General features: G+C 47.4%; 1 protein-coding gene across 5 annotated transcripts in view; it reads right to left on the bottom strand.

The window, feature by feature from the left end:
• Nucleotides 1–20,000, bottom strand: part of LOC138861833 (FERM domain-containing protein 4A-like) — a 383,565-nt gene that overhangs the window by 324,328 nt on the left and 39,237 nt on the right. The window contains exons 1-2 of one of the 5 annotated variants that reach the window (XM_070121838.1): nt 13,040–13,225; nt 12,391–12,656 (exon numbers count right to left, since the gene is read on the bottom strand). The exons of 3 other annotated variants lie outside the window; for them this stretch is intronic. In XM_070121838.1, the coding sequence (XP_069977939.1) occupies nt 12,391–12,495 (105 nt within the window). In that variant the 5' untranslated portion in view covers nt 12,496–12,656; nt 13,040–13,225. Of the gene's footprint in view, nt 1–12,390; nt 13,226–20,000 lie in introns of those variants that run through there. One more of the 5 variants, XM_070121837.1, reaches the window with a different exon arrangement.

Raw genomic sequence — 20,000 nt, 5'->3', positions numbered from 1 at the left:
TCTATATACGCGTCACTAGTCACAGTACACTGTCGAGATCATCTGTTCAAATTAACAACGCCCTAAACGCACTCTTTCCCACGCAGGTTTGATCCTGAATCGCGCATATTCTATAACAGTCTTTACCCGATCAAATTAATCGCGTAGAAGTTTCATAGCCAACCGTCCAGTCAGGCAACCAGTCAACCAGTCATCCAGTCATCCAGTCAACCAGTCAACCAGGCAAGCAAATCACCCCAGCCAAAGAAGCAGGACCGTCAGTCAGTCAAGCAGAGAGTGACGGGAGGACTCGCGGGCCAGTCCAACCTTGGCCAGCAGCCTACGACGACTCAGCCCCAGAGGACATCGTCGATAACAACAGCATAATTTCGGTCCTATAAAAGTCGTTACCAAAAGATACCCCCGAAAAAAAAGGCGCCATGACTTCCCCGCCAGCCTCGAGGGCCAGGACGGGGCGCTGTGGTCCGCCGTAAGCCTAAAACACCCACTGGCCGGACCATAATGCGCGTCCACATTTACACGCTCTCACACACAAACATACACATGGCCGTGGGTGTGCCAGGGGCGCGGCGGCAACAACCAGGTGAGAAGGTCACGCCCATCACACTCCTCCTTCCCTGGCCCAATCGCCTTCAGTCTGCTTATCATTCACATTATTCCCCCCTCCTCTCCTTCTCCTATTTCTTCTCCTCCTCCACCTTCTCCTCTTTCTCCTTCTTGTTTTCTCCTCCTCCTCCTCCTTCTCCTCTCCCATCTCAATACATTTCCTCATCCTTCACCTTCCTTCACCACACCTACCTCACCTATCTACAAGAACTCCTTTTTCCTTCTCCCCTTTTCTCTTTCCCCCTTCTTCCCCCCCCCCTTCCCCTTTTCTCCTTCTCCCCCCACCTTTCTCCCCTTCCCAACCTCCTCTTCCACTTCGCCCTCACGCCCACCTCCAGTCTTCACCAAAGGACGCGGAGGGAAAACGGAATCGACTGCTCAGCAACGCCATTGATGCATTTATGGCGCTGCGGGGGGGTGGGGGTTGGGTGGGGGACATCACCCGTCTCTCACCCGCTCGTAGAAAATATGTCCCCGACAACTCCACTATTTCCTCCCTTTTGTTCTTGTTCTTCTCCTCCTCTTTTTCTTTCTTTCTTCTTCTTCTTCTTCTTCTTCTTCTTCTTCTTCTTCTTTCTTCTTCTTCTTCTTCTTCTTCTCCTCCTTCTTCTTCATCTTCTTCTTCTTCTTCTTCTTCTCCTCTCCTCCTCCTCCTCCTCCTCCCCACCTTCTCAATTCTCCTCACCTACTACTCCTCCTTCTTCTTCTTCTTCTTCTTCTTTTCCTCCTCCTCCTCCTCCTCCTCCTCCTCATCATCATCATCATCATCATCATCATCATCATCATCATCATCATCATCATCATCATCATCATCACCATCATCATCATCACCATCATCACCTTTTCCCAAAACTTATCCAGTGTTTTGTTAAACATTCTGACATCACTCCATCTCCTTGACACTGACCTTGATATCACATTTCAATTTCGCAACGACGTTAAAAATCTTGCATAAACTGTACTCGTAAGCATCGGTGAATCTCGGAACACACCTTAAACTTTTACGTAACTAGGGTGGGGGAGGAGGAGGGGGAGAAAGGAGGAGGGGAGGAGGAGGGGGAGGAGTGAGGAGTGAGGAAGGAAGAAGAGGAGGAGGGGGAGAGGAAGAGAAGGAGAAGGAGGAGGGGGAGAAGAAGAGAAGGAAAAGGAGGAGGGAGAGAAGAAGAAGAAGAAGAAAAAGGAGGAGGAGAAGAACAAGAACAAGAAGGAAGAGGAGGAGCAACAAGAAACCACAAAAGCAGCGAGGAATCCGGTCCGCTGTACGCCGCTGCACCGTAATGAGATACAGTTGCCTCCCCGCACCACGCTGTCCCCTATGTTCGCCGGGGAGACGAGGTCGCACAAGAGGGGGTGAAAAGAGAGCCTAAACAATAACATATGTGCGCTCGCAAAATCCCCGATTCTTAGCATCCCATCTTTATATTGTTGCCCCTATCACCATCTTTAAATTATTCCAATGCCCTATCACCATCTATATATTTTTGCAATGCCTTATCACCATCTATATATTTTTGCAATGCCCTATCACCATCTATATATTTTTGCAATGCCTTATCACCATCTATATATTTTTGCAATGCCTTATCACCATCTATATATTTTTGCAATGCCCTATCACCATCTTTAAATTGTTCAATGCCCTATCACCATCTATATATTTTTGCAATAACCTATCACCAGCTTTAAATTGTTCCAATGCCCTATCACCATCTATATATTTTTGCAATGTCTTATCACCATCTATATATTTTTGCAATGCCCTATCACTATCTATATATTTTTACAATGCCCTATAACCATCTTTAAATTGTTTCAATGCACTATCACCACTATATATTTTTGCAATGCCCCATCACCATCTTTAAATTGTTACAATGCCCTATCACTATCTGTATATTTTTGCAATGCCCTATCACCATCTTTATACTGTTCCAATGCCCTATCACCATCTCTACATTCTTCCAGTGCTATAACAATCATCCTGATTTCCAGAACTTCACCATTAAGAAGTTGCAGAAGGAAAGGCGAGAGGAGGGGAGGGGAGGAAGGATCTATTCAAAAGAGATAGAAGCTCAGAAAAAAAAAATCTTACAGGATATGCACCTAACAGCACCCCGGTTTATTGCACTTAATAACGTGAGTCTTAAGCTGAAATAACCTCCAAAAAAGCCCCAAGCATCTCATGGCTGGGTCATAATAACCGCAAAAAAGTCATGTCTTACTCCGTTAATCTAATTTGTCTTCGCAAAATAAAATCTAGAACACGTCAGGTACATGTTTATCCGACAGTACCGTATATATTACGAATTATGTAGATTCATATAAAATAAGCAATATAAGTATATAACTCATATATAATTCATATCATATAAGTACTGGTCTATGCTCCCATATATATAAAAGCCATCTATAACTCCTTCTCGATTTATGTTGTATAAAATAGAATATAACTCCTCATACTCCCACAGTCTATATCCAAAGTCCGTCCTTCCCTAGTAACAGCGGCACGAAAAGTTATCGTCCCATTTACAACGAAAAAAAAAATCACTCACGCTCACATATGCTCTCAACACATGCACACACATGCACGCTACACACACACACACACACACACACACACACACACACACACACACACACACACACACACACACACACACACACACACACACACACACACACACACACACACACACACACACACACACCCCCCACCCCAACATACAACCCCTCCTCCTCCCCCATAACCCAGCCCTCCCCCTAACAACCCCCCAACCTCCCCTCCCTAACAACCCCCTCCACCCCCAACCTCCTCCCTCCCCCCCACACACACAAAACAAAACGACGTTACAGTTTCACCCACGTCTCCACCCGCCCCCCTGCAAGAACGCCACTTGATCCGGACGACGCGCAAAAACGCATCATCCTCTCTCCCTCGCCCTTCGCAACTCGTCGTCGTCTCTCCCATACTTAGCGCCGTATTTCGCCCGCAACAGAGCCGAGGGTTGCGTAATTACCCCCGAGGAGAGGGAGGGTGATCAGACGGGGGCGAATGGCGACAGTTTGCGCCGATTAAGTTCACCCCGGAGACCGAAAGAGCAAAAATAAACTAAAAGGAGAGAGAGCGAGAGAGAGAGAGAGAGAGAGAGAGAGAGAGAGAGAGAGAGAGAGAGAGAGAGAGAGAGAGAGAGAGAGAGAGAGAGAGAGAGAGAGAGAGAGAGAGAGAGATGGAGAGATAGAGAGAGAGAGAGAGAGAGAAAGAGAGAGAGAGAAAAAAAATAGAAACATAAACAACATACATACAGCCATACAGCACATAATACCACCAACAATAACTCCACGAGTAGGATTTGGACGCAATCCCTCCTCGCAAATCCTTCCTTTTTCTTCGCTCTTACGTGGTTCTACAACCCTCCCCCCCAACCCCCAATTTGTCATCAGACCCCCAACGATGGCATGACGTGACCCTATAACTCCTAACAACCCACAACCCTTTTATTTCTCACCCTCCGATCGCCACTTAATCCTTTGAGCAAACCCTAGAACTATGTAACAAACGATAAAAAGGGAATACAAAGAGAGGAGAAAGAGATGAAGGTTAGAAAGTGATTACAGAGAACGGGTGAAGGATAGAAATAAGCGCGGGGGGGAGGAGAAAAGAGGAAGGGAGAGGGAGAGAAAAGGGAGAGAGAGGGAGGAAGAGAATGGAAAGAGAAAGAGAGAAAGAGAGGGTGAGAGAAAGAGAGAGAAGAGAGAGCCAGAAACGAAAAAACAACAACTAACAAAGCCAAAAACAAAAAATAAGAAAAAAAGACAGAGAAACAAAACACACACACAAAGAGAGTAGTGACAAGACCATGTGACTCTCCGCGAAGCCGCCCTCCATTTCTCATCCCCTTGGGCCCCAAACCCAACCCACCCCCACCCTACACCCCCCACCCCCGACGACAAGGGAAGGGTGACCAGACGAAACAAGAGAAACGCGAGATCTTGTCGTGACGTCAGCCGGACACCCAGCGTGGTAGGACCGAAGACACAGGCACACGTGGGAACAAACCCGGGACACAAAAGCCGAACAGAAAGTCGGTCTCGTCTCCAAGAAAAAAAAAAAAAAAATCCACGGAAGCCACTCCACTGGATTTTCTGGTCCGGCTGTCATGAATATTTTTTTTTCTTCTTTCGGAGCATCGGCAGCGAGACGCCGTTACACCGATCCGGTATTTCTGTGCGTAAATCACCAGAGGAGGACGAGGTCGTCGGCGTGGAATGATGGGACGGATCGGAAACCGCACCTTCGGCCGCTACTTCACTCGGTCATCGGAAGGCTTGCTCGAACTCCCCCCCCCACTTCCGAGACGATGTTTAAAATACATCGCTCTTTTTTCCCCTCTTCCTGCTCTTCCTCTTGTTTCCTCGGCCTCCCCTTCTTCATTTCCCCTCTACTTCCCTTCCTCTTTTCCCCTCAGTCTCCCCTTCCTTTCCCCTTTTCCTCATCTCCCTTCTGTCACCCCTTCCTTATTTACCCTTCTTTTCCCTTCAACCTCCCCTTCCTCATTTCCCCACAGCTTCCGCTTCCTCCTTTCCCTTCTTCTCTCCCTTCCCCTCCCCTTCCTCATTTCCCTCTTCCTCCCTTCCTTCTTTCCCCTCCTCCTTTTCCGCTTTCCTCTACCTCCCCTTATTCATTTCCCTTCAGCCTCCCCCCTTCCTTTTCCCCTTTTCCTTCAGCCTCCCCTTCCTGCCCCTTTTTCCTTATTTCGTTCCCCTCAGCCTCCCCTTCCCTTTGTCCTTTCCACCTTCTGCCCCTTACCTTCCTCTCCTCTTTCTTTCCCCTTCAGTTCCCCTCACCTCCCCTTCCTCTTTTTCCCTTTTTTTCCCCTCAGCCTCCCCTTCCTTTCTGTCCCTTCCACCTTTGCCACTTTACCTTCTTTCCCTACTTTGCCCTCAGCCTCCCCTTCCTCTTTTCCCCTCTTCCTCCTTTCCCTCAGCCTTCACTTTCTCCCTTCCTTCTTTCCCCTCCCCTCCCCCTTTCTCCTTTCCTCTTTCCCAATTCCCTTCCTCCTCTTCCTCCTTTCCCTCCCATCTTCACCTTCCTCCTTTCCTCGACCTTCAGCCTCACCTTCCTTCTTTCCTCTAAGCTCCTCCCTTCCTCTTTCCCCCCTTCCTCCTTTCCCCTCATCTTCACCTTCCTCCTTTCCCCTCGGCCTCCCCTTCCCCCTTTCCCCTCTGCTGCCATGCGGAGGACAATAGTAAAGCTGAGGAGGCGTGACGCCCAAGGACCAGAAACCGGAAGCAGGATACACCCATGACAAAAGGTAAAGGTGAGCGTCTACCACATGCACATGCGCAAGCAAGCAAGCACGTACATACACACACACTTACACACACACACACACACACTAGCACACATACACACACTAATACACATACATACACACACACACACACACACACACACACACACACACACACACACACAAACACACACACACACACAAACACAAACACACACACACACACACACACAATCACCTCACGCACGCCAAAAGAGAGAGAGAGAGAAAAAAAACGCCCAAACAAACGCCCTTAATTTCTCGAAGCGGAAGTGTCATCAGCAACCCGATAATTGCGCCAATAAACCCCCTTAATACCGGACGCGCTGCCCTTCCCCTCGAAGCCACCGTGCCCTTCGTTCATTCGTTCGTTTCGCGGCACCGAAATAGACACTCGATCTCCCCCATCCCCCACCCCCATCGCCCCTCCCCCAAACCTCGACCCCCCCCCTCTCCCTTCCTTCCTCCCCCCCTGCCCCCCCAGACCTCGCCCCGCCCCCTCTCCTTCCATCCCCTCCCCTGCCCCCCCAAACCTCGCCGCCCCCTCCTTCCATCCCCTCCCCTGCCCCTCCCCCCAAACCCCAAAGAGGGACGACCGAAACGCGGATCGTCTCCGGGGTCACGCAGAATCGCCGGGGAAACGCAATACCCACTCGAGGCCGGTTGCAACCCCCCCTCTCTCCCTTTCTCTTCTCTCCTCTCTCTCTCTCTCTCTCCCTCTCTCTCTCTCCTCTCTCTCTCCTTCTTCTTCTTTTCTCCCTTCTCTCTTCTCTCCCTCTCTCTCTCTCTCTCCTTCTCCTTTTCTTTATATATCTTCCTCCCTATTCTCTCTCCCCTTTCCCTCCCTCTCTCCCCCTCCTCTCTCTCCTTTCTCTCCCTCTCTCTTCCCTCTCCCTCTCTCTTCCCTTTCTCTCCTCTCCTCCCTTCTTCTTCTTCTCTCTCTCCCCCTTCTCTCCTTCCTCTCCTTCCCTCTCTCCCCTCTCCTCTTCCCCTTCTTTCCTTCTTCTTCCTCTCTCCCTCCCTCCTCTCTCTCCCCTTTCTCCTCTCTTTCTTCCTCTCCCTTTCTCCTCTTCTCTCTCCCCCTCCTCTCCCTCTTCCACTCTTTCTTCCTTCTCCTCCTCCCTCTTCCTCTTTCCCCTCTCTTCTTCCCCCTCTCTCTTCCTCTTTCTTTTTCCTTCTTTCCCCCCTTCCTTCTTCCTCTCTCTCTCCCTTTCCCCCTTTCCCCTTTCCTTCTCCCCTCTCCCTCCTTCCCCTCTCTCTTTCCCTGTTCTCCCCCTCTTTCTCTCCTTCTCCCCTCCCCCCTCTCCCATCTTCTAGAACATTCGCGGTCGCTGCCTCCAGTCATCTCGAACGCACATCCTAAAGAATCAATCCTGCCCGATGTATCCGGTTTCCTCGGTCGACCTGTACGGGATCGGATACCTTTAAGAACGTGACCCCCCCCCCCCTCTCACCCCCTCTCCGAGTACATCTGGCGGGGACAAACAAGCCCAAGAACTCCTCTGGATATTGAATAATAAACTAACCCCGCCGCCGCTCGGGAGGGAGTAACCCTGACCGTAAAGAAATAGAAATAAAATAAATAAGAGGAATGACGGAAATGCAGAAGGATGATGAAATGTCCCAATGTTCGTCTCGCAGAACGAAGGCCAAAGCAGCGTGGATGACGAATGTCTAGGCCTTGATTTATGCGAAGTTTTCGTCTTTATGCTATAGGATAATAGTTGGTACTGCTAGTTCCGCTTTATATTGCGCAGGAGTGAAAAAATACGTTTTTTAAATTATTTTACAGCATGGTAACTAATACTATCAGTCCCACTTTACAGCACATCCAAGTCATGATAACCAATACTATCAGTATTTAAAGCACATCCAAGTCCCACTGTCCTTTGCACCGTTCAGATCACATCCCACTTTCCGCCGTTGATACAGTCATCAGAATCATCATCAACTTCGCTAAGGCCTCGAACGTGTAAACAACACAATAGCGATGCCAACGGATGCCAAGATAGGTCCCCCTTTGCCCCTAATCCCCCCTCCCCCCCTCGCTAACAAACACCGACGCGGTTCTGGCAAGTCAGCTCAAGCCGCCGCCCAAGAACACCTTGATTTACATAAGGTACAGGGACGTTGGCGGCGAAGAAATTAAATTCCGGTCGAATGGTAATGTCTTCGTTAAGCCAACTCGCCTGTTCGGTATGCCACGGCACTGTCCGGGCCGCTGCGGAAATCACTACGAATGCAGGGATCAGCTGTGAAGTCCGTGGCGAAGCGCTGCTACCCTCGAAATCCATTTTAGGGAACACAGTTCACAAGCGAATGAGATGTAGACAAAAATAAACAAAACAAATAAAAAATAAAACATCTGACTGCACTAATGATAAAGAGCCGGCGCTTTTATCCTGAAACAGTATCGCCAACCACTGAATCACAGAGGGTTATGGATCACACAACTACCTTTCGCCACACGGCATTTCCCTTCCCCACCTATACCAAGGCAGAAAAAAACTGCCCTCGGATTCCCCTTAAGAGTCCTAGAAGCCTTTAAACAGATAGAATTGCCTTGATGTACAGATTCTCGATCCCTTGAAGATACGATCGAACTCTCCTGAGGAGTCGCTGATGGGGATCAAGAGCATGTTGCTAAATGTCAAGGCAGCCTCCAGCGCACATTGCTGCGACCGGCGCTGAACGCAGAACAGATGGGAAAGGGCGCGATGAAGATGGAGAGAAACAGGTGGAGGAGGGAGGGAAGGAGGAGAGAAGGGAAGAGAGAAGGGAAGAGAGAAGGGAAGAGAGAGAGAGAGAGAGAGAGAGAGAGAGAGAGAGAGAGAGAGAGAGAGAGAGAGAGAGAGAGAGGAGAGTGAGAGAGAGAGAGAGAGAGAGAGAGAGAGAGAGAGAGAGAGAGAGAGAGAGAGAGAGAGAGAGAGAGAGAGAGAGAGAGAGAGAGAGAGAGAGAGAGAGAGAGAGAGAGAGAGAGAGAGAGAGAGAGAGAGAGAGAGAGAGAGAGAGAGAGAGAGAGACCCCCTGAGAGAGAGACAAGAGCATCCTCCACGAGAGATTTTGAGAGCAGAGAGAGAAAGAGCCTGCAAAATGAGAAAGCTTCTGCACATGAGATATCAAGAGAAAGACCAAGAGAGAGAGAGAGAGAGAGAGAGAGAGAGAGAGAGAGAGAGAGAGAGAGAGAGAGAGAGAGAGCGGCCCGCCCAGTTGCTTGCAGAGACCCAGGCGTCAATATAAACAAAGCATCTCTAAAGAATTGCTTTGAAAGCAGGACTCAGACAATCAGCCCGCACAACCCTGAAAAGCTTCTGCACATGAATATCAAACAAATAACCAAATGTGAGGAATTCGCCGGCGCACAGCGGCCCGCCCAGCTGCTTGCACAACACAGGCGTCAATATAAACAACATGATCAACTATTATCACCTTTTGATTCCATCTCTCACAGACAATCAGCCGCACAATCTTACACTTACATCCTCGTACCCAGAACACGCACACGCACATGTACATGCACACGCACGCGCACGTACAGCACACACACACACACACACACACACACACACACACACACACACACACACACACACACACACACACACACACACACACACACACACACACACACACACACACACACAACACTTACATCCAGGATGGAAATCAAATCATTTAGAATAAAATGAAAGGATAAACCGTCGCATTTACGTTACTTTGATGTTGCAAGCACTTAGTAGGTATTAACACTACTTATCTTCAAAAAAACGTCCTAGTCTACAGATTTCCCGACAAAAAAAAATCGCAAATAAATAGACAAGAAAACACGCCACTCTATGAGAATTAAAAACATGCAAACACATATCCAACATTTAGATCATACAGTATTTCTAAAACTAATCTGATTTCCAATTAATAAAACCTACATTCTAATTCTGTCACAGAGCAATATCAAAGCTGGTGCTGGTTTATCAAAAAGCAATAAAAAATCCCCGTTTAGCATGGATTTCATGAATGGCTGACAATAACAAATCTAAATGAAAGAAATTGAACCAGGTAAAGCACTTTTAAGCGCCACGCTCCGGTTCGTAGATAAAACCTTTAAAGGGGGAATATCAATCTGAAAGGGAGAGAGTGAGAGCGAAAGAGAGAGTGAGAGCGAAAATGAGGGAGAGAGAGCGAAAATGAGGGAGAGAGAGCGAAAATGAGGGAGAGAGAGCGAAAGTGAGAGAGAGAGAGAGCGAAAGTGAGAGAGAGAGAGAGAGAGCGAAAGTGAGAGAGAGAGAGAGAGAGCGAAAGTGAGAGAGAGAGAGAGAGCGAAAGTGAGAGAGAGAGAGAGAGCGAAAGTGAGAGAGAGAGAGAGAGAGAGAGCGAAAGTGAGGGAGAGAGAGAGAGCGAAAGTGAGGGAGAGAGAGAGAGCAAAAGCGAGGGAGAGAGCGAAAGTGAGGGAGAGAGAGAGAGAGAGAGAGAGAGAGAGAGAGAGAGAGAGAGAGAGAGAGAGAGAGAGAGAGAGAGAGAGAGAGAGAGAGGGAGAGAGAGAGAGGAGAGAGAGGGAGAGGGAAAGAGAGAGAGAGAAGAGAGGGAGAGAGAGGGAGAGAGAGAGAGAGAGAGAGAGAGAGAGAGAGAGAGAGAGAGAGAGAGAGAGAGAGAGAGGGAGAGAGAGAGAGAGAGAGAGAGAGAGAGAGAGAGAGAGAGAGAGAGAGAGAGAGAGAGAGAGAGTGAGAGAGAGAGAGAGAGAGAGAGAGAGAGAGAGAGAGAGAGAGGGAGAGAGAGAGAGAGAGAGAGAGAGAGAGAGAGAGAAAGGAATGAAAGGAGAGAGAGAGAGAGAGAGAGAGAGAGAAGGAAGAGAGGGAGAGAGGGAGAGAGAGAGAGAGAGAGAGAGAGAGAGAGAGAGAGAGAGAGAGAGAGAGAGGAGAGAGGAGAGGGAGAGGGAGAGGAGAGGATAGGAGAGAGAGAGAGAGGGAGAGAGAGAGGGAGAGGGAGAGGGAGAGAGAGACGGGGCTGGGAAAGTGAAAAGGTTAAGGGAAAGAGGGAGAGACAGAAAGAGAGACACAGACATAAACAAAGACAGAGAAAGACAGACAAAGGATTTCAGGGACAAAGAGAATCGGACGGAAAAAAAAAATACATCACCACCTCGCCCCCCCTCCCCCCCTTTATTAAAATACATCAATTATTCATGACCCGACCCTTGCAAAATTACAAGCGACTAATCCCTCAACACCTGAAAGGATAATGGGCTCCGAACTGCTCCCCAATGCCAGACGATGAAATCCAAAGATCCAAAGACGGCTATCCTGCACGCTGTATCCTCGTCGCAAGCACATGCCAAGCAAGAAGTTATGGCGAGAGATCCCTCCAGGCGCAAGCAGTGTCCGTCCGCATTGTCAGGACATTCTTCACTCGCTGTTTTTTTTTTTGTGTGTGTGTGTGTTTTTTTTTTTTTTTTTTTTTTTTTTTTTTTTTTTTTTTTTTTTACATGTAAGCTCCTCCTCCTACTCCTCCCCCTAAAAAAAATCTTTAAGAAGCTCAGTGTAAACCAGACACGATAAAAAAAAGGAGAATGGGAACGCGTCCTAGCGCCCTCATATCCTCCTGACATCACATATAGGCCTCCGAGAAAATACTCATTTTATAAGCGCTTATCATTTCACCCTATACTATTTTTTTCCCTTTTTTCTTTTTTTTTTTCTCCGACGAATAACAAAACAAAAATCTCAAGACCACTCAATCCTCCCGGACCTCTCCCCCCCCCCCCCTGTCTGCGTATACGGCGAGTGCGTGTCAAAAGCACCGGCCACGACTCGAGCCACACCCCATCGACGGCCGTAAACGAGTAACGACGAGGAGAGGAACGAGCGAACGAGTCCCCCAAGCTGCACGATCAACTTCCGAATCGCCTGCAGTAAATCTTTTCGTGCGAGGCGGAAACGGGTTTGCAATTGACCGTGCGTTCCTCTTTACCCTTCCGGTCTCAAAAGGGGCAAAGGGGGGTTGTTCCTTCCGTTAACTAGGAACGACAAAAGCTGAACCGTGTAGCTGGATGCAGAGGAGAAAAAGGTTATATAAAAATGTAAGCGGTGTATTAACTTCGGAGGACAAACTTACTTTTTTCTTATCTACGCAAAGCTACTTCACTCGCAAAGGATATGGTGGCTATAAAATTCCTTCCCGCCTGCGAGGCCCCAGACAGGTAGCGCAATCAGAGTGCGAGAGGCAATAACAGCAGAAGGACAGGTAGTAGGATCAAAGGAACTCAATCGTCGATTGAACAGCGCAGGTAGTAGGATTAACCGTCGAGTTAGTTGGATCAGAGTAAAACATACAATGGCGACGGTAGGATTAGTTACGTGTGTAGCTGGATCAACAGGAAGGAAAATAAAACCTGCAAAAAAAGGACGGCGAGGACAAAACGTCCCTCGCGCGCACACACAAGCATCTCTCAGGACATCACCTTGCTTCTGACGACGCCCCTGTAGAGGTTGTGGGCGACGGCGGGCTTCCTCCTCCGCGTCCGTGCGGGAGACACCTGGAGAGCCTCCACTAAGGACGACATCATGGTGGGTGTTCCTGATTCCTTCTGATGTTTCGAATGCTCGCCCTTTCAGCAACTCCTGCTTCCACTGTCGTTGCACACGGCCCAAGAGGGCATCCTAAACATTATGCATAACTCATAACACTCATTCGTCACTCGGCTGATAAGCTTCCCCGTCCCTCAAACTGAAGGGAAAAATATTTCTCCAAAAAGCGGGCGTCACTCAATATACGCAAAAAGTAGTAAAGCAAAACTCAGACAACACTTGTGCGCCAGCAACAGAGTCCCGAGGAATCCTCCTCTCCGAGCCGCATCACCGGACACGTGCTCGCCTCCCTCGAGGGGGCGAGATGAGGTAAGTATCACAAGGTAAACACGAGGGATTGTACACGCCCCCTTGCTGGCTCATTCACGATAGACTCACACAAGAAAAATCACACAACGAAATCGAATATTTCTTGAACGCACTCATAAAATACAGGCTGTCAACTTTTCCTTATTCTGACCCCAAGCGAGGATGGAAAAAAGAACTGGCAAAAATCAAGCCACACAACTCGAAATTTTCTACCTATAAAATCTCTAAGGTGAGTGAGTCGCACCGACAAAGCGCTAAGGATCACAGGGTTCCCCAATCCCCCGAAAGCATCACGTGGCACAAGGAGTGCCAGGTAACGGTGGCACCACTCAGGCACGGGAAGGGGACACAGGTGGGCGCGACGCTCCGGCCTTCACCACCTACAAGTGTCAACTGGCGAGGCAGCTGAGCGGAGGCCATGCTGCTTCTCCCGCCTCGCCCCATCGCAGACCCACCCGGCCCTCAGTTGCTTAGTCGCCTTTATTCAATCCTCGCTTACCCCGATTTCGTACTTCTCTTATTTGGATACCCAGCTGTCAGCCTCAACACATGTCACTGTTTCTGAAACCATCAACTGACAACGGTCACTGCAAGCGTTAAATTAATTTGAATTTCGGTCCTCGCCTGAACCAGGATCTCACATTACGCTGCTCCCTGTTTGTTTTCTTAACTAACAGGATCATAAGAGTGTAAATGGACCATCAACCTTATGGTGTAAGTCGTCATCGCAAAATATACAAAACGAGAAAAAACAGACATATACGCTACTCTGGACACTCAATACTCTCGTCCCAGGAAAGGGGCATTGTGCTTTCTCGTCCCAAGCCAGTGTCTATCAGCTGATCAGCGGACGAGCAGCTGGCGTATTTGCTGACTCGCGCACGCATGCATAAGCACACGCACGCAAACACACGCACACACGCGGACAGCAGAGGAGCAATGATCATGGACAAACCACTTATAAGAGAAATTTTCTATGTGCGCTGGCATGAGCGGTGTCATGCTCGGTCTCATGGGAAAAATCCTGATGAAAGCATCATGTATTATCGTTTCCAATCTCAACATGGGAAACACCATCGCCACAATCTCCATCTCACGCACAAAACTTTCTACTACACGGAGCCGCTCTTACTTTCATGACAATAAATTGATTTCTATAACATGCGTTCCGCTTACTTTCTCTTTCTTCTTCTTTTTCTTCTCCTCCTCCTCCTTCTTTTTCTTGTTCTTGTTCTTGTTCTTGTTCTTTTTCTTCTTCTTCTTCTTCTTCTTCTTCTTCTTCTTCTTCTTCTTCTTCTTCTTCTCTCTATTCTGCCTCCCTCTCCTCTCTCATTCTGCCTCCCTCTGCTCTCCCTTTCTGCCCCCTCCTTTCCCCTTTTTCTCCTCCCTCCCTCCTTCTTCCCTCCCTCTCTCCCTTTTCTCCCTCTCTTCTCCACTCTCCTCTCCCTCTCGCTCTCCCCTCTCCTCTCCCTCACGCTCTTCCCATTCTCTCCTCTCCCTCTCGCTCCCCCCCTTTCTCTCCTCTCCCTTTCGTTCTCCCTCCCTCTCCACCCTAACAGCAACTATGTTTTTAGCATTTAAAAGCTGCACCCGAACTTGAAGACATTATAAGAAATTCCCATAAAATAAAAACAGTTCTTCAGACACAGCATGGAGACAGTGAAGCATAAGTTTTGCTGAAGGTCAAAGACAAGAAAGAAAAAAAAACAATCCATACATGAGAAAAGGTCAACTAAGAATCCCCGGGGCATATCATCAGCGAAAACGGGTTGGAGGGTGGGAGGGAGAGAGGGAGAGAGAAAGAGAGATAGACTGAGAGAGAAAAGGAGAATGAAATAGAGAGGGAGAGAGAGAGAGAAAGAGAGAAGGAGAGGGAGAGAGAGGGAGAGGGAGAGGGAGAGGGAGGGAGGGAGGGAGAGAGGGAGAGAGAGAGAAAGAGAGATAGACTGAGAGAGAATGAAATAGAGAGAGAGAGAGAGAGAGAGAGAGAGAGAGAGACAGACTGAGAGAGAGACTGGGAGAGGGAGAGAGAGGGAGAGAGAGAGAGAGAGAGAGAGAGAGAGAGAGAGAGAGAGACAGAGAGAGAGAGAGAGAGAGAGAGAGACACAGAGAGAGAGAGAGAGAGAGAGAGAGAGAGAGAGAGAGAGACCGAGAGAGACTGAGAGACCGAGAGACTGACCGAGAGACTGAGAGAGAGACAGAGAGAGAGATAGAGAGAGAGAGAGAGAGAGAGAGAGAGAGAGAAAGAAAGATAGAGAGAAAGAGAGAGAGAGCGAGAGACCGAGACAGACCGAGACAGAAAGACAATCAGAACGAGAAACAGAAAAAAAAGAAATTGGCAATCAAGGTAAAGCCACAGATCCCCAGTACCAAAGGTAAGCAAAGCGACCGATTCCCCGGTGTCTTGGCTTTGGCTTCGGGTATGAATAGTAAAGCGGAACTGGCCCCATCTTCCTCACGTCCGGGGGGGGGGGGGAGTGGCTGCCAATGTCAGGGTCCGACAGTGGCCCTTGGAGACGGGGGGAGGGGGAGGGGGGAGGGGGGGATGGCTCGACGGACAGCGCATTGTACTCTCTGGAGCCAAGTCATAAGGAAATGGCCACGTGGTTGGGTTGTTTTTTTGTACGAATTGATCTTGTTTATTTTCTAATATTATTTTTCTTTTTCTTACTTATTCATCAATTTTCCCTTTCTCCTTTTTTAATTATTCATTATTCTTTAGTGTTGTGTGTGTGCGCGTGCGTGTATGCGTGCGTGCGTGCGTGCGTGCGTGCGTGGGTGAGTGCGTGCGCGCATGTATGTGGGGATGCTAAATGGAATGGGAACATTTAAAGGAGATAGATGTTTCTCTCATTATTCTCTTTCGTTCAGACAACACCTTTGACGAGTCTCGTGTTACGGTGCTTATGCTTTCATAATTGGTAAGTTATATAATATATATACCGCATTACATAGATATATACCGCATTACACATATATAAGTTATATACACATATATATACCGCATTACATAGATATATACCGCATTACACATATATATACCGCATTACACACACACACACACACACACACACACACACACACACACACACACACACACACACACACACACACACACACACACACACACACACACACACACACACACACACACACACACACACACATATATATATATATATATATATATATATATATATATATATATATATATATATACCGCATTACACACATATATACCGCATACATGTATACGCACGCACAAGTACATCCATAAATACTGTATATCAATCGATCCATCGACCTATTTATCAATTCATATACAGTACTTCCCATACGTATACACAAGCATATCTCCATGTGCGTATAAACATGTGTTTGCGTGTATAAAAAATTCAATATTCAGGTATATGAAATATGACTCCTCACTCTCTCCGCAAAAGATATGAAACCCCGAGGCCAAAAGAGCAAAATATTCTATCGTCAACAACGGTGATGTAAAGGCCGCGCGTTGCGTGCATAAATCTACGGACGAAACGCGCCCCATTTCGCAACAATGCCTCGCGCTTGTGCTAACGTAGATCGATTGCTTTTGGTTTATACATCATTTTTAGGAAGTGACTACTGGTACGGCAGAAAAAACAACAACGATAGGTGTCCTGAGCATACGTGGCGGCGGCTTGACACGAGGCAATACCACGCTCAATTAGGTTAGGTTAGATTAGGTTAGGTACTAATACCCGGAAATGATGTTTATTAGCGCGTACGCATACGTGTGCCGTACGCCTAACTGCGGGAAATCGAATATGGCTACCGTACGCGTAACTTCGGCCTTATTCTTAACACACGGACTGTAGTTCATAGTCTCTAAAAGTCTTTTTCTGAGATAAGCAACGTGACGAAGACGATAAGCTGAGACGAAGAAGACTCTCCTCATAACGGTACAGTCACGTTCAGAAAAAAAAAAAAAATTGTCAAACCTTTTTCGAATGCCGTCTCGAACATCCCCGCTTAAAATCACAGTTTTTAATTGGAAAAAAAGCTTCAATTACAACGACATGACTTTCGTCCGTCCCTGCACATGGACTCCTTCACAGCACATCACATCACCATATCCACAACAGCTATCTTCCTTCTCCAGTCGCATTCGCAATCATAACCCAGGCGAAACGGCAAGCTCTCTCTCTCTTTCTCTCTCTCTCTCTCTCTCTCCCTCTCACTCTATCTCTCACTCTCACTCTATCTCTCACTCTCACTCTATTTCTCACTCTCACTCTATTTTTCACTCTCACTCTCATTCTATCTCTTACTCTCTCACTCTATCACTCTCTCGCTCTATCACTCTTTCACTCTATCACTCTATCACTCTCTCGCTCTATCACTCTCTCGTTCTATCACTCTATCACTCTCTCTCTCCCTCTCTTCACTCATTCACTCACTCACTCTCCTCACTCACTCACTCTCACTCTCCTCTCCCCTCCCCCCTCCCTCCCTCCCCTCTCCCTGCCCCCTCCCTCCCCTCTCTCCCTCTCCCTCTCCACTCGACGCCCCGAAGAATCCTCCAGTGGGGAAAATAAATTCAAAGTCCCCCGAGAAAGAGTCCCCCTCCGGGTTAGCGTCGTCAACCGGCCCCGGAGATCATGGCCGGATCCGATAAGAAGTTTTATCCGCTCTTTTACTCTGTTGCCCTCTCCCTCTGTTTCTGTCTCTCTTTCTCTTTCTCTTCCTTTCTCTCTACTTCTTTTCCTCATTCTCTCTTTCATTTTAATTCTCTCTTTCATTCTAATTTTCCCTCATTTTCTCGTTCTCTCATTATCTCTCTCTCTCTTTCATTCTCTCTCCTTACTAAATTCTCTCATTTTTATTCTCTCTCTCTCTCTCTCTCTCTCTCTCTCTCTCTCTCTCTCTCACTTCACTCTCTCTCTCTCTCACTCTCTCTTTCTCTCTCTCTTCTCTTCTCTTCTCTTCTCTCTCTCTCTTCTCTCTTTCTTCTCTCTCTTTCATATATATATATATATATGTATATATAACACATATCTTTTATAACAACAACATATAACAACAACTTTCAACAATCTCTCTTTCTCTCTCTCTCTCTCTCTCTCTCTCACTCTTTCTCTCTCTCTGTCTCTATCTTTCTCTGTCTCTCTTTTTCTCTCTCTCTCTCTCTTCTCTCTCTCTCTCTCTCTCTCTCTCGCTCTCTCTCTCTCTCTCTCACTATATATGTATGTATATATATATCTCACTCTCTCACTCTCTCTCTCTCTCCCTCTTTCTCTACCCCCTATTTCACTCTCTCTCAATCTCTCACCCTCACTTCCTTCACTTCTCTCAGCTCACTCCATCACTATGTATGTATGTGTCTCTCGGGCGTGTGTGCGTGTGCGTGTGCGTGTGTGTGTGTCTATACACACATATATATATGTATATATATGTATATATGTATATATATATATATATATATATATATATATATATATATTCATATATCTCTACTATATATGTGTGTGTGTCTCTCTCTCTCTCCCTCTCTCTCTCTCTCTCTCTCTCTCTCTCTCTCTCTCTCTCTCTCTCTCTCTCTCTCTCTCTCTCTCTCTCTCTCTCACACACACACACACACACACACACACACACACACACACACACACACACACACACACACACACATATTTATATATATATATATATATATATATATATATATATATATATATACACACACACATATATATATACATATATATATATATATGTATATATATATATATATATATATATATATATATATATATATATATATATATGTATATGTACATAGTCTCTTTCTCTCTCTCACTCATTCTTTCCCTCGTTCTATCTCCCCTTCTCCCTCTTTCAGTCTCTCTCCTTTTCTAGAACGGAGTTAAAGAGGCAGAGAGGGAAGCGGTAAATAACGAATAATAAATATAGAACACAATGCATCACGTACAATGTGCACTGCGTCAAAAATAACAAGCATGCAACTACATGTGAAAGATGTGAGGAATAAAATATAATTCCCTTTTATCCTCTCCTATTCCCGAACAGAATTAAAGAGAATAAGAATGGAAGGTGGTAACTGACAGAGGAAAAAATAATCCAATAATTCACATACTCTTAAACAGAAAAAAAGGAAAATAAAATTTAAAAAACGACTAAATTCATTGTTATAAAAATAATCTCACAAACTAACCAGAAGACAGACATAGTAAAAGGAACAAAAGAAAAAGAAAAAAAAAAAAGCCCAAAATGAACGAAGAAGCGCAAGAAAAAGAAAAAAAAACATAAGGAAGACGAGAGAAGCGAGCATTACCCAATGTAATAAAACCGTTGAGAAGGTGAAAGATGAGAGGATGCAAGCCGCTCACACACTGACTCATCGACGGAAGATGTCAGGTCGAACTGGGTCAAGGGTTTCGGGGTTAGGGAGGGAGGAGGGAGGGGTGAGGTGGGAGGGGTACGGAGAGAAGGAAGGAGGTGAGTGGGTGGGGGAGAAAGGAGGTGGGGTGTGGGAGGAGAGAGGGAGGGGTAGGAAGGAGAGCCAAGGATGTGGGGGAGGGAGGAGAGGGGAGGAGGTGAGGGGTGGGAGGAGAGAGGAGGAGAGGTGAGGGTGTGGGGAGGAGGGGGAAGGGGTAGGAAAGGTAAGACTGTGGGGGTGAGAGAGGAGAGGAGGAGGTAAGGCTGTGGGGGTGGGAGGAGGTCAGGGTGTGGGGGAGGGAGCAGAGAGCAGAGGAGAAGGGTAAGGGTGTGTGGGGGTGGGAGGAGAGAGGGGAGGGGGTCAGGTTGTGAGGAGGAAGGAGTATAGGTGAGTCGTGGAAAGGGCTACGAGGTTAGGGGGCAGAGAGGGGAGTAGGTAGGGAGAGTAAAGGTGTGTGAGGGAGAAGGAGAGGTGGGGAGGCCTATGGGGTTAGGGAGAGAAGGGAGGAGGTGGGGAGGGTAAGGGTGTGGCGAGGGAGTGGGAGAGGGCTACTGGGCAAGGGAGGGAGAGTAAGGATATGAAGAAAGGAGAAGAGAGAAGAGTAGGATTCGGGAAGGGAAGGGAGGAGGTAAGTGGTGGGAAGGGAGACAGACAGGTTTGGGGAGGGAGTCAAAGAGGAGAGGGGAAGGAGGGAGAGAGTGGAGGAGAGGAGGAGGGAAGGAATGGTTATGGGGAGGG

This window comes from Penaeus vannamei, chromosome 5 (assembly GCF_042767895.1).
Source record: "Penaeus vannamei isolate JL-2024 chromosome 5, ASM4276789v1, whole genome shotgun sequence".
NCBI lineage: Eukaryota > Metazoa > Arthropoda > Malacostraca > Decapoda > Penaeidae > Penaeus > Penaeus vannamei.
The sequence above is the reverse complement of the archived record's forward strand: the minus strand, read 5'-3'. Positions and strand labels throughout refer to the sequence as shown.